The sequence below is a fragment of the Ranitomeya variabilis genome, chromosome 1 (assembly GCF_051348905.1).
Source record: "Ranitomeya variabilis isolate aRanVar5 chromosome 1, aRanVar5.hap1, whole genome shotgun sequence".
NCBI lineage: Eukaryota > Metazoa > Chordata > Amphibia > Anura > Dendrobatidae > Ranitomeya > Ranitomeya variabilis.
The window spans coordinates 765,285,958-765,300,503 of record NC_135232.1 but is presented as its reverse complement, the minus strand read 5'-3'; the positions used below and the strand labels follow the sequence as shown (position 1 = coordinate 765,300,503).

The 14,546-nt window shown below is 39.8% G+C and overlaps 1 protein-coding gene and 1 long non-coding RNA gene across 7 annotated transcripts in view; one reads left to right on the top strand and one right to left on the bottom strand.

The window, feature by feature from the left end:
• The window catches only part of TBXA2R (thromboxane A2 receptor), a 218,747-nt gene that overhangs the window by 181,784 nt on the left and 22,417 nt on the right, over positions 1-14,546 (top strand). For 4 of the 6 annotated variants that reach the window (XM_077271916.1, XM_077271920.1, XM_077271915.1 and 1 more), the window contains one exon: positions 10,641-11,609. In XM_077271916.1, coding sequence (XP_077128031.1) covers positions 10,773-11,609 — 837 coding nt within the window. In that variant the 5' untranslated portion in view covers positions 10,641-10,772. Of the gene's footprint in view, positions 1-7,750; positions 7,917-9,383; positions 9,444-10,640; positions 11,610-14,546 lie in introns of those variants that run through there. The other 2 variants (XM_077271919.1, XM_077271918.1) reach the window with 2 other exon arrangements.
• Positions 5,593-9,231, bottom strand: LOC143783609 (uncharacterized). Its single transcript, XR_013217311.1, has 3 exons — positions 8,798-9,231; positions 7,047-7,234; positions 5,593-6,282 (listed from the first exon to the last, which is right to left on the bottom strand). It is a non-coding gene; the product is annotated as an uncharacterized LOC143783609 (long non-coding RNA).

Here is a 14,546-nt window from a genome sequence, read left to right as displayed (position 1 = left end):
AATTTCTCAAATTCACAGAGGGACATTGCAATCTATAGTTCGGGTTCTCTTTCAGAGATCAAAAGAGCCATATCAGCAGCTCATAGAGATGAAACAGAGCTTTTCGACAAAATCAGTGAAGAAATGTCAATAAAGAATTGTTGTTTTTTTTACATTGAAATGACAAAATGTAAGTCCTTTAGACATGAACATTCTGGTTATTTCCATAATGTTATTCTGATTGATGGACAGAAAACAATTCATGGTTCCCGTTGTTTGTAGATGTCATGCTGTGCGGAACTGATTCAAAACTGTAGGTTACAAGACTAATTCAGGAAAAAAATTAATTACACCATTGTGCAAAAGTATTGCTAAACGACCTATTTGCCTGCAGCATGAATTTCTGAATATTACGTGCATAATACGGTATTATCCCTTCTCTTTTACAATAAAACATTGTTGCTGTACTATACATATACTTGGCACAACTAAGCATATTTCCAGACTTCATGAAGTATTTAACTAGTTCATGACCAGGCCATTTACCCCTGTTCCTGACTAGGCACTTTAAACAAAAAAAAAAAAAAGAAAACACGTGGTTTAAACAGCTGTAAATAAATGTTTTTCATATTTTTTAATAACCACAAAGCGCCACTACAATACATTTTACATTTTGTTCCCCTTTCGACAACAATTATTTTAATATATCAGCACATTTTTTTGGACTGGGTAGAGGCCACTAACAGTAATTTGGATTATCAGCAGGTTTTTATTTATTATATTTTTTCAATGCTTTTTAGTTAAAAATGCATTGATTTATTTCTAATTTACTTCTCATAGTTCAATGTTCAAATATTTTTGCCCCAAATCATCATTTCCAGTCACTTTGAAGTCACTTTCTTTTTTTGTCTTGTGCTATTAGTTACCTGTTTTTGTGCAAAGTCAAAAATTGAAATTTTTTATGGTCACTTACCACTTTATCTTTTATCACTGCCCTCTGAAGATGTCCTGGATGCATGGTAAGAGTACGTTTCCACGGGCCGTACTGTCGGCGCTTTGGATGGAGCGGAAACCCCGCTCCGCCCAAAGCGCCGCCCCCTTCTGTACGCGTGGTGATTCCGGATGTGTTCATTGAATCACCGCACCCTATACATAGGACAGTGTTATTTACCTTGCCGTACCTGTACCTTAACCATTTAAATGCTGCTGTCACTCTCTTAATCTCTTAACTACTTAAATTAGCACGGAAGCCGGGGGGCCCGTTGAAGCCCCCATGGCTGTCATCTTTGTGCTCCTGTGAAGCTCCACTATATACTGTAATACTGTGTTATTGTAGTATAAAGTTTAAGCGATAGGAGGTTCATGTCGCTTAGTGGGAATAAAAAATAAAGAGTAAAGAGTATAAAAAAATTATAAATACATAAAAGTTTAAATTACTCCTGCCATTTTGCAATAAAAAGCAATCAAAACATATGTGCCCCAAAATAATATCAATAAAAACATTGTGGCAGAGTGTAAAAAAACAAGTCTTCACACAACTCCATTGACTGAAAAATAAGAAAGTTGCGGGTCTCAGAAAATGGTGACACATAGTGATGATCGAATAGCTTCATATAAGAGGTTATCCGAATAGCTATAGTGCTTACCGAATAGCTGGATCTGTCACCTGGCTACCTGGAGCGCTCCCGATAATCAGCTGTTCGGCGCTGCAGTCTGTGACAGTCACAACACGTGCATGGAGAGCCCAAACTATTCGATCATCACTAGTGACACACATTTAAAAAAAAAAAATCACAATTTTTTTAATTGCTACAATAATAAAAATGTTTAGTATTGCCCTACATATACTGACCAGGTGAATCAAGTTTTCAATCATTTTTTTACCTCAAAATTTACTCTGTAAATAGAAATCCCCCCACCCCCGAAAAAACAAAAGTGAAATTAGGTATTTTTTACAATTTCACCACACTTTAATTTTTTTTCCCATTTTCCTGTCTGTTATATGGTAAAATTAATGTTGTCATTCAAAGCAACAGCTCGTCCCACAAAACATGTACGGATATGTACTTCAGCACTGCAAAGCAACAGGGCTGTAATTAAAGGGTTAATGATCCTATTAAGACAGACATGAATAGGAAAAGAGAACATATGGAGGAACTAGATAAAAAAAAGTCTGTTACTTGATAAGCTTGAGCTGCTAATTCATCATTGTTTTGAGGAAACAGGGCACATAGGGTCTAGAAATAAGATTCTCTAAATGACATTAGATGGCAGAAAAAAAGATTGCAAATCAATAACAAGCTACTTAAACATAATGAATGCTATCACGAGATGGAACTGTCGGGAAGACGTAATTAGTCTGTTCCTTTCTTTGTTAAGTGCTTTAAGGCAAACACCATTTTTTACCCTTTATTCAGTAATTCATTCATCAAAAGAAAGCAGTAATTGGCAAAATAATAATCAACAGCTAAAGAAAAAGAAAAGAAGCTGGTCAATTAGAAAGATTTTGGAAGTAGCTCATATATATATAAAAACTCAAAGTTAATATTTTTGAATATACACTGTACCTGTGAATAACATTGTAAAGTCTAGTAGCTTTGTCACTTTTTTATCCATAGGGAAAAATCACTAATGAATCATTGATGGAAAATCTGACACTACCCAAACTGATGACGCTCGAAACCAAAACACTGACAAACAATAGTCCGTGTTTTTACATACGTGAGAAATCAGAGAAGTCTCGATTGGGTCTTAAACATTTTTCTTGAAAAGTATTAGCCAAATGGTAATGTTTAAAAAAATCTATGTCATAGAGAAAAACTTAAGTAAGGACATATTACCCTCACAGGGAACATATGGGATTAATTATAACCGAGGAAGTGAGTAAGAGATGACACTTGAACCTCCACTGAGGTAGGCACATCATGTCGTGAACAGGTAATTACAGTAGAGATCTGTTCTGAGAACCAGCCACCAAGACTTGGATTAATTTACTCAGAGGTGGAGAAGTACACTTCTGAGGCAAGAGCTTCTTCTGTTCAAAGCATTGGTCCCAGACTTTTTTGAGCCAGTGGTCAGTGATGAATATTAGGGTTTGCATCAATCCGATATTTATGGGAGATATATTTTCACTGTCATAGCGAAGGGACGAGCATAATGCATTCACTCACATCACCATAAGGCCATTCTTACCCCTGTAACTTAATCCCAATGGATGATTCTATCCATGCCATGTTTCATCTCTATAGAAAGGTAATTTTCTCAGTCAAGGCGTTCCCCTCCATAAAGATAAGAGCCATTTCTGCAACTTTAGGTGTAGTAATTTTTGTAATATCTTTGCATATTTTGTATAAACACTGCCTACATTTCCAGATTAAATATATCAAATGTAAAAGCTCTGTTCCTCTTGCTCTGTAAACCGCACCCCTAAAGCCATACTCTACCTGTAACACGTGTCCATTCGGCCTGTATAAATGATTGGTGGTGGCAGCTAGTAGCTCTTTTTGTTATTGTGCAGTTGGCAGTGACTGTATTGGGGTATACAGTTAGGTCCATATATATTTGGACAGAGACAACATTTTTCTCATTTTGGTTATAGACATTACCACAATTTAATTTTAAACAAAACAATTCAGATGCAGTTGAAGTTCAGACTTTTAGCTTTCATTTGAGGGTATCCTTATTAAAATTGGATGAAGAGTTTAGGAGTTTCAGCTCCTTAACCTGTGCCACCCTGTTTTTTAAAGGGACCAAAAGTAATTGGACAATTGACTCCAAGGCTATTTCATGGACAGGTGTGGGCAATCCCTTCATTATGTCATTCTCAACTAAGCAGATAAAAGGCCTGGAGTTGATTTGAGGTGTGGTGCTTGCATTTGGAAGGTTTTCCTATGAAGTAAACATGCAGTCAAAAGTGCTCTCCATGAAGGTGAAACAAGCCATTCTTAAGCTGTGAAAACAGAGAAAAAACCCATCCGAGAAATTGCTACAATATTAGGAGTGGCAAAATGTACAGTTTGGTACATCCTGAGAAGGAAAGAAAGCACTGGTGATCTCATCAATGCAAAAAGACCTGGGCGCCCACGGAAGACAACAGTGGTGGGTGATCGCAGAATAATCTCCATGGTGAAGAGAAACCCCTTCACAACAGCCAACCAAGTGACCAACACTCTCCCGGAGGTCGGCGTATCAATATCCAAATCTATCATAAAGAGAAGACTGCATGAAAGTAAATACAGAGGGTTCACTGCACGGTGCAAGCCACTCATAAGCATCAAGAATAAAAAGGCTAGACTGAACTTTGCTAAAAAACGTCTAAAAAAGCCAGCACCGTTCTGGAAGAACATTCTTTGGACAGATGAAACCAAGATCAACCTCTACCAGAATGATGGAAAGAGAAAAGTATGGCGAAGGCTTGGTACAGCTCATGATCCAAAGCATACCACATCATCTGTAAAACACGGCGGAGGCAGTGTGATGGCTTGGGCATGCATGGCTGCCAGTGGCACTGGGTCACTAGTGTTTATTGATGATGTGACACAGGACAGAAGCAGCCAAATGAATTCTGAGGTATTCAGAGACATACTGTGTGCTCAGATCCAGCCAAATGCAGCCAAACTGATTTGTTGTCGTTTCATACTACAGATGGACAATGGCCCAAAACATAAAGCCAAAGCAACCCAGGAGTTTATTAAAGCAAAGGAGTGGAATATTCTTGAATGGCCAAGTCAGTCACCTGATCTCAACCCAATTGAGCATGCATTTCACTTGTTAAAGACTAAACTTCAGACAGAAAGGCCCACAAACAAACAGCAACTGAAAACCACCGCAGTGAAGGCCTGGCAGAGCATCAAAAAGGAGGAAACACAGCGTCTGGTGATGTCCATGAGTTCAAGACTTCAGGCAGTCATTGCCAACAAAGGGTTTTCAACCAAGTACTAGAAATGAACATTTTATTTAAAATGATTGAATCTGTCCAATTACTTTTGGTCCCTTTAAAAACAGGGTGGCACATGTTAAGGAGCTGAAACTCCTAAACCCTTCATCCAATTTTAATGTGGATATCCTCAAATGAAAGCTGAAAGTCTGAACTTCAACTGCATCTGAATTGTTTTGTTTAAAATTCATTGTGGTAATGTCTATAACCAAAATGAGAAAAATGTTGTCTCTGTCCAAATATATATGGACCTAACTGTATATGTATACCATATGTTGGAATCGGAGGTGTATATACTATATGCACACTGTGAGTTCTGCAATAACCGGCCAAGTAGTGGAAAGAGCCACGGCCTCGTCTATCACTCCTCAGTCAATTGCGTAATTGTCTTGACAAAACTGGTACATGGAAGAAAATAAACATACCATGTACATGGGGATCACCATAAAAAATATACAATACTTTATTGGTATAGCAACAAATTGTTTTTAAAAACATTTAAAAATTCAAAGCTGACATATGACAAACATCAACCCATAATAGAGTTGCAGCCAGATGATAGTTTACACACTAGGTAATAGATGAATATTGAGTGAAAGAATTTGCAGGACCTAATTCTAACAAGGATATATGGTCAACATCAAATATGAAGAAATATTTTACAATAAATATAGCACTGTATGAAGAAATAAGGTGTCAATATTAAACTGCCTATATTTTTGTGCATCAATATAACCCAGCAGAGTGCTACACACACTACATGGATGCTCCACCAGTAAGCAAATGAGCAGAAAATGCCAAACCAGCTTATAAGAAGGCACAGCCACGTCAAGAACCACATGTAATCAAATCGAATAGTTTAAAGTTCATTTCATGATCACAAATAGATGCTGGCTAACTTCCCCGGTCTAACTAGATCACATGCACATGGGAGTAAGGTTCTGAACTCACAAATGGTAATGGAAGAAAAGGTGCCCGATGTGTCACCACACAAGGTGGCTTTTTCAGGGGCCTATAGTGTGACTGTATGTGCTAGTAGATACAGTATATGTAAGTAATGAAATGAAATGTGAAACAGTTGTGGGGCTTACTGGAAAACAGCTTCCAGCATTTGTGGCAAAGGAAGGAGGCGCATGCGTCCTGTGGAGCACTGAAATAATGGGCCAAGAAATGAAAGCAGATGCCGCCTCGTCCATCACTCATCTCTCAATTGCGTAATTGCTCTGATGACTTGAGGCAGCTGAATTGCGTCTCCATGACAAACTGGTGGCAGTGGTGGGATCCGCACGATTCCCCCTGTTGTTATCCATTACAAAATAGTGGCAGCGGTGGAATTCACGTGATCTCTTCGGTGTCTCCGTGACAATCTATAGTAAACAAAAATCTGAACTCATGAAAATTCCTGTTCAGTAGAGACTTTTAACAGAGCTTGTCTACAATACTTGCTCTACTCCACTCTGTACACAGTTTACATTCAACCTTGCCCACACTTCCAAACAGCTGGTCAGTTAGGGTTCCAACTATATTATGTGGGTATTAAATTCAAATCAGGACATTAAAGAAATTTTTTTTCATATAACTTAACAGTAAGCAGATCAAGAGCAGGACTAAACCCAGGTTTTTATCTGCTACAGAAAAAAATATCTGTGATATTGCTTTCCGTAAGACTATCAAAATTACTGCAATTAAGTTTCTAGTTCGGAAAATCCCAGCATGTCACAATAAACAAAATATTTTCAAAGAATCAAGGAAAATTCACATAACAGTGATTTTGGTCCTACAAAAAGTGAACAAACAAATCTGCCCCTCCCCCCAAAAAAAAGAAAAGCGAGCACTAATGGAGCTGGTCACACTCACACAGATAAACTACAGAAATAACATAGCATCTTCCGCAGACTAAGGACATAACTAAAGAGTTTGGACTCTGCAATCAAATGAGTCCGCTTCCAAGGTGCTAAATTCCCAAAATAGGTTATATTTTCTTCTTTTGCACTTCTCCTGGGGATATAATTATTCAACTTTGCCGTCTTATTCTCCTGAAATGAATGTAAAAAGCATAGGGCAAAAAGCCAAACGACAGTGCAGTACTGCGGTACTGATCTTCCTTCCCAAGGTATTTTATTGTACTTACAATAGATCGATAGAAACATCATGCAAAGCCCAACTCAAGTTTCACCACTGCGACTTCAGGGCGTAAACTCCACCTCATATTTATGCTAATTATCCGTGTCCACCCCAAACACATGTATAAAAAGGTTTTTCTTTATATAAAAAATTCACTCAATGTCATCGATCTTCATTCTGTCTGAACACAAACACCTGATAATAGAATAAAAATATATCAATGCATAATGATGACAAATGTAAAAAAATATTCATAGTATTGATTCTGGCTGCCATAGTAACCCGTCGGCATCTTGAAATCATATTGCAGAAGGCCAATCTGATACTGTCAGAAATTGACATTGGCTTATACTATAAATGCTTAACAGCAGTGATTCAAGTTCTGCACTGGCTGCTGATGTTTGACCAATAATCTAATGTGTATGAGTACTTAACAACTCTCTCCGATGACCTATGTAGACAGTCATGGCCAAAAGCTATCTTATATGTACAACTGTTGTGGCCAAAAGTTTTGAGACTGACAAAAATGTTGTTTTTTTCAAAATTTGTTGTCAGTGCTTTTATATATTTTAGTGAGATATTTCTATGGTTACTGAAGTACAATTTGATATGTTTATAAACTTTTACAAATACATAAAGCTTAGGAAAATACTTCATATGTGCAGTGTTGTCCCTTATTTTTTCAGATGTCTGCAATTCACCCTGATCTGCTGGATATCAGCTTCTAGGCCAAATCCTGAATGATGACAAAATAATCTTGTCAAATCAGTACTTGGAGTTTCAATATTTTGTTCACTGAACCACTTAGTAAAGATGAGCAGATTGATCTGCAGAGAAAATTTGAGTCTAACCTGAATCTAACTTCCCCTCAAAGATAGTAAGTGGCTTATCAAAGCGTGTTAACCTTACGTCAGGCACTATAGGCCTGACAAGCACAGCTCACACATTTGTGGATCCTCCTCTTCTCCACAGTGGCAGGGGATCCCACCCCTTTCAGTACTGTCCTATCCTTAGGTACTGCTTGAGTCCCTCCCTCAGTTTTACCGCCATCCTTGTGGTGAGACCTCCGTGGCATCTCAGGCTCATTGTGCCTGAAGCTTCTCACTTTTGAAGGCTCCTACTTTCTGTTCTTTTCCATCACAATTGTTTATATTGCTCGTTTTATGAATGAATAATGCAAAGTTTGTGGATATTTAGTAGAAATAAGGGGGTTTCTTACAAATAAGAGGTCTTTATTGGACTTAAATTCATTGAATGCACTTGCACTACCACTGCATGTCAGTGTTATGAAGCCATATACACTGACACATCTTCTTGTCCTCATACATAATGGATAGAAATGCAAAATATACAGAGATATGCTCTAATGGAGCACCGGCTAGGGCCGTGGAGAACTTGGGCTGGGCCTGATGCTTCTTAATGGGGTGGTCACGGCAGTATTGACACTGTCCGTGGCCCTGGGCGTCCAATAAAAGTCAATTAAAGGGGAAAATGAAGGGGAAAAGGGAATAAAGTTTATAGGAGGTGTGTTTGTGACGCCACCCGTGGTGTTCGGCAATAAGGAGATGGCCGACGCTGCGGTTCAGGTCCACTGAGGCAGTTGGTGACGCAGCAGAGATGTTACTGCTCTCCATGGTTAGAGCTAGGCCCCAGGGCAGTTAAGGAAATAAGTCAATGATGGATTGTTGTGGTGCAGGGCAGGTGACGCAGCAAAAATTCAGAGAACATAGCAGGGTGCAGTTTCCACACTTTACTCACAGTTCTTATATGCAATGCCAAGCTAGATGCTGTGTCCTCCAGGTCTGTGGTCCAGTCAGCTCTCAGGTAATTTGGAGTACACTTTGCCAGAACCCCCTTCTTATGTTCCTTCTCTGGCCGACCTACTGCGCTGGCTCCCCACCTCTCCTGCCCTGCGCCTTCACACACAGTGTCCCAAGCCAGCAACCTCTGGTCCTGTCTAGCGATGTCCTCTTAGTCCCCTTGATCCTATATGGCTGCCTTTTCAGCGAATGTGTGTGGATGTGGCTGTGGCACCTACAGTTCCCACAGCCTCCGACTTGCTAGCTGAGTCTTGTAGTTCCTCCACTAGTCTGGGGGCCAGTTCCCCCACTGCGACCTGGTCCTTCCACCCAACTACAGTCGACGTGGCTTCGGGCCCCACTGATGGATTCCTCACTGCCCCTAAGATGCCTTCTTCCTCTCTCACTCTCTAGAACTTCTCTCTAGCTTCCTTGTTCTCTCTCTCTGTCCTCTGGTGCTGGGATAAGCTCCTCACTGCTCAAGTCCCCAGCTCCAACTGACTGACTCACTAAATAACTCCTCCTCCTTGTTTCCATGACAACTCCTCACAACTGCCACTCTCTCCACCCTCATCTTCTACCTAGGCCCTCCCTGGCCTGCAGAGGTATAGTGTTGGGTGTGTGGGTACTGGGTAGTGTCCCCCCCTTACCTGAGAGCGTGGTACCACTCCTCTGGGTGAGGTGCAGTACCTCTGTGGTGACTGGACCCTCAGGGGCGCCACACTAAGTATGCGTGATGACACTGGTAAATAAATAACTGAATGTCTAGCTGTGTGGCTAGGTAGAATCGTGTAGGGCACACATATACTCTTTGAGGAAATTATCTAATTGGTGATGAAGCCGTACTGTGTTCTGGATTCATACTTTTCTGGATGGTGCCGAGTCAGCAGCGTTTTAGGCTGTCTCCAGTAGGAAGGAGGACAATACCTCAGAAACGCATTGGATATCAGCACTCTTCTTTTTTGCTACAGAAGACAGCACATAGTGTAGCAATGTCATGCCCACACAGGGTGGCAGCTTTTTTTCTTTTTAAACAGGTGTCAGGATCAGTGCAGCCGGTTGGAACGCTGCTGACTCTGCACCATCCAGCACAGTATGAATCCAGGACACAGCAGCTCTTCATTTACCAGTGTCATCAAGTGTATTTAGCTCATATCTAAAGTGTATTTTTTGCTTTCCTTAGAAATGGCCTCTCAGGTACATTGCGCCCGAGCACATAATAATAATCTCTAAAATACAGTACGATAATATGATCTGCCAGCCTTCCTTTTCTCTCTGCCAATGTGTTTTTCCTGCTGAGCTTTTAACATCTGAATCTGATCGAACATGACTCCAGTAGCATCTAACTGCCTTACAATTATTTTTTTCCCTAATTTTAATGTTCTGTAATAGTAATGTCCTGAAAGCTGGAGGATATTTGGCGGTAGTTGTGAAATTTGGGTACTTTTTGTGTTTTTACGTTAATGGTTATTAAATGGGCTTTTTTTTGCATCTCTTTTAATACATCCCTATGATGGTCACTAGTTAATTTTAGAGCTCAGAAATTGAGAAAAATAGATATTATAGGCATTTTTCTAACTTGTGCCTGCCACTGCGCAGGGACTCAGGAGTGCCACAGATGCACCTGACCCTCAGTATGACTGTTTGGCTCTATCTCTCTATCGAAAAGAAAAATAAAACTTGTCTGCATCACGAATATATTGTATAAACGTAAAAAAAATCCCTTTAAATGTTTGTTTAATGAATACTTTATCCTTTTTGTCTATCTCAATTAATTTTGAAAAATGTGCCTTTTCTTTCAGATTTTCATCAGTATATCAAGTCATTAATGGATAAAGATGGGGAACGTGAAACATTTCTGAATACTGCAAGAACAATGAAGTGATAATTTTGAAGATACATTTTTGTATATGAGATCTTAAGAGGAGCAAAGCATGTGTATTGGAAATAGAGTGGAGACAAGTCTATGCCCCACAATGGAAAAACCACTGTCTTCAACTGTAGCCTCCTGCTTCCGATATATTAATATCACTACTTCTGTGGATGGACAAAAGCCTATTACCTCTTCTTGGTTCTCTGCAATTTTCTCCCTTATCGGTCTTTCCTCCAACCTATTTGCTTTTTGTGTCCTGGTTGGTGCATCCAAGAGAACTCAAAGTCGTTCAAGGTCATCTTTTTTAATATTTCTCGGGGGTTTGGTAATGACAGACTTCATGGGACTATTAGTGACTGGTATTATTGTGGTGTCTTACCATCTAACTCAATTTGATTGGCAGATTCTTGATCAAAACTGCTATCTCTGTAACTTTTTTGGGTTATCTATGGTTTTTTATGGACAATGCCCCCTCTTGCTAGGTGCATCAATGGCTGCTGAAAGATTTTTTGGTATAACTAAACCATTTTCACATTCTGCCAATATTTCAAAAAAGAGAGCATACTGTATTGTAGTTATGGTGTGGTGCTTCGCTTTCTTTTTAGCGTTATTTCCTATAATGGGCATTGGTAGTTACACATTACAGTACCCGAAGTCTTGGTGTTTCCTAACTTTGCTACAGGACCCAAAGAATAAAGCCTTTGGATTAATTTTTTCTTTGATCGGTATATTTTCCGTGTGCCTCTCCTTCATTCTGAATACAATCAGCGTTGTGACCCTTTGCAGAGTTTATCATGACCGTGAGTCAGTCCAAAGACGCAGAGACAGTGAAGTAGAAATGATGGTCCAGCTGGTTGGGATCATGATAATTGCTAGTGTCTGCTGGCTTCCATTGTTGGTAAGTTTACGCCTTTCACATTTTGTAGAGTTTTTGTGAAAATTATTAAGCTGCTATCATTTTTTTCTGTTTATTTTTTTGGCTGAAATTTCATATTCATATCAATACTACTGAAATTTAAGAATGATAATATAAGTCATTGTATTGCACTAGACACCAAGGATGCTAATAGGTCTCCTTAAAATCCAACAACGTTAGGAAACATTTATTTAAAGGGATTGCCTGGTCCATAACGATAAGTCTGCATTCACTCTATGTGGCTGCTTACATATGAATCCTTCGAGCTCACGCAATGTGAGCTGTGAGGATTCGCCAGTTTCTGAGCCGGGACCGGAGGGTATGTCTGCATTTTACATACTCCCAGCCAGAGCCCATCCAGTGGGCACGGCCTTGTTCCATACACTTATTTAGATCCCTGCTGTGCCCTCTAGTTGGCCATGCCCACTGGATGGTTGGATATATAGTGTATGGAGTGAAGCCACTGGGCGGGCTCTGGCTGGGAGTATGTATAACGCATACATACCCTCCACACAGCCAAAAGTACCAATACCTGGTTTAAAACCAACACTATGACTGTGTTTAATTGACCAGTAAACTCGCCTGACCTTAACCCCATAGAGAATCTATGAGGTATTGTCAAGAGGAAGATGAGATACACCAGACCCAACAATGCAGACGAGCTTCATGAAGTCTGCTATCAAAGCCTGAGCTTCCATAACACCTCAGCAGTGCCACAGGCTGATCACCTCCATTCCACGCTGCATTGATGCAGTAATTGATGCAAAAGGAGTCCTGACCAAGTATTGAGTGCATTTACTGAACATACATTTCAGTAGGCCAACATTTCGGATGTTAAAATCATTTTTTCAAGCTGATGTAATACAGTATTCTAATTTACTGAGATAATGACTTTTGGGTTTTCATTGGCTGTAAGCCATAATCATCAACATTAACAGAAATAAACACTTGAAATAGATCACTCTGTTTGTAATAACTCTATATAATATATGAGTTTCACTTTTTGTAATTTGATATTGAAATACCATCTTTATGGTCTTTCCATTAATTCCCTACTTTTTTGGAACTCTTCCTCTAACTGTGATTACCCACAGTCTTTGATTAAACCTTATTGCTAATATACTATATAGACCTCTATATATATATATGCTTTGTACCTGTTCATATGGCAGTGTACCACAAGTCTTTCTGTTTGAGGGTTAATCTACAGGGTGGGCCATTTATATGGATACAACTACATAAAATGGGAATGGTTGGTGATGTCAATTTCCTGTTTGTGGCACATTAGTATATAGGAGGGGGAAATGGGTGGTGACCATGGCCATTTTGAAGTTGGCCATTCTGGATCTAACTTTATTTTTTCCAATGGGAAGAGGGTCATGTGACACAGCAAACTTATTGAGAATTTCACAAGAAAAACAATGATGTGCTTGGTTTTAACATAACTTTATTCTTTCTTGAGTTATTTACAAGTTTATGACCACTAATAAAATGTGTTCAAAGTGCTGTCCATTGTGTTGGATTGTCAATGCAACCGTCTTCTCCCACTCTTGACACACTGATAGCAACACCGCAGAAGAAATGCTAGCACAGGCTTCCAGTATCCATTGTTTCAGATGCTGCACATCTCGTATCTTCACAGCATAGACAACTAGCTTCAGATGACCCCAAAAATAAAAGTGTAAGGGTGTCAGATCAGGAGACCTTGGTGGCCATTCAACTGGCCCACGACGACCAATCCAAATGCACCACGCCATCCTGCATTTGGATTACAAGCGCACCACTAACACCAATTCACCAGGGACAGACATCCTTGATAAAGGCCAGAAAGCCGAAATATTGGAAGGAATATTTTGTCTTGTCCATTTATTTTGTCGACTGTGAATAAATATTTTTTCAATTATGAGAAAATTTCATTGGAATATCATTTTTGAGTGCCGAAGGTGTTTTCTATAATTTGTACTCAATTTTTCCTTCTGAGTATCAATATCTGATGAACGAGTGCAAAAACCTCTGACTCTTTTTTAATATTGTGGTGCAGGCAAGAGGCCACATTTCATAATCAAACTCTTTGTACTAATAGTGTGGTGCAGGCAGTAGGCCACATTTCCTAATCTAACTCATTTGCTCATTTGTGCTAACAGTGTTGTGCAGGCAGGAGGCTGTTGTGAATTCTGCTCTTGGGTTCCCCCCGGTGGTTGCTGGTGGTAATGCAGTTGTCCCTGGGTTGCAATCCTGGGCAGGTGTTCCTGCTGATTGCAGCTCTGACTGGGGTATTTAGGTGTGCAGGATTCATTAGCCATTGCCAGTTGGCCATTGTTCTTGGAGGTTATGCATCTCTGTCTGGTTCCTCCTGCCCTGCTGCCAAATCAACCAAGATAAGTGTCTGGTTTTGTTTCTGCTGCACACATGCGGTGTGCTTTACAATTCAGTGCTATTCATTGTTTTTTCTTGTCCAGCTTAGACTGTGTTTGGATATTTTCAGTCAAGTTGGATTCTCTGGAGATGCAGAGATACATTTCATGTCTTTAGTTAGATGTGGAATTTTTGTATTATCTGCTGTGGATATTTTTAGGGTTTTAATACTGACCGCTTAGTATTCTGTCCTATCCTTTCCTATTTAGCTAGCATGGCCTCTTTTGCTAAATCCTGATTTCTGCCTGCGTTTGTCTTTCCTCTTATACTCACAGTCAATATATGTGGGGGGCTGCCTATCCTTTGGGGTTCTGCTCTGAGGGAAGATAGAATTCCCATTTCCATCTATAGGGGTATTTAGTCCTCCGGCTGTGTCGAGGTGTCTAGGATGTGTTAGGTACACCCCACGGCTACTTCTAGTTGCGGTGTCAGTTTAGGGTTTGCGGTCAGTACAGGTTCCACCTTCTCCTGAGAAAGTCTCATGCGGCTCCAAGGTCACCGGAT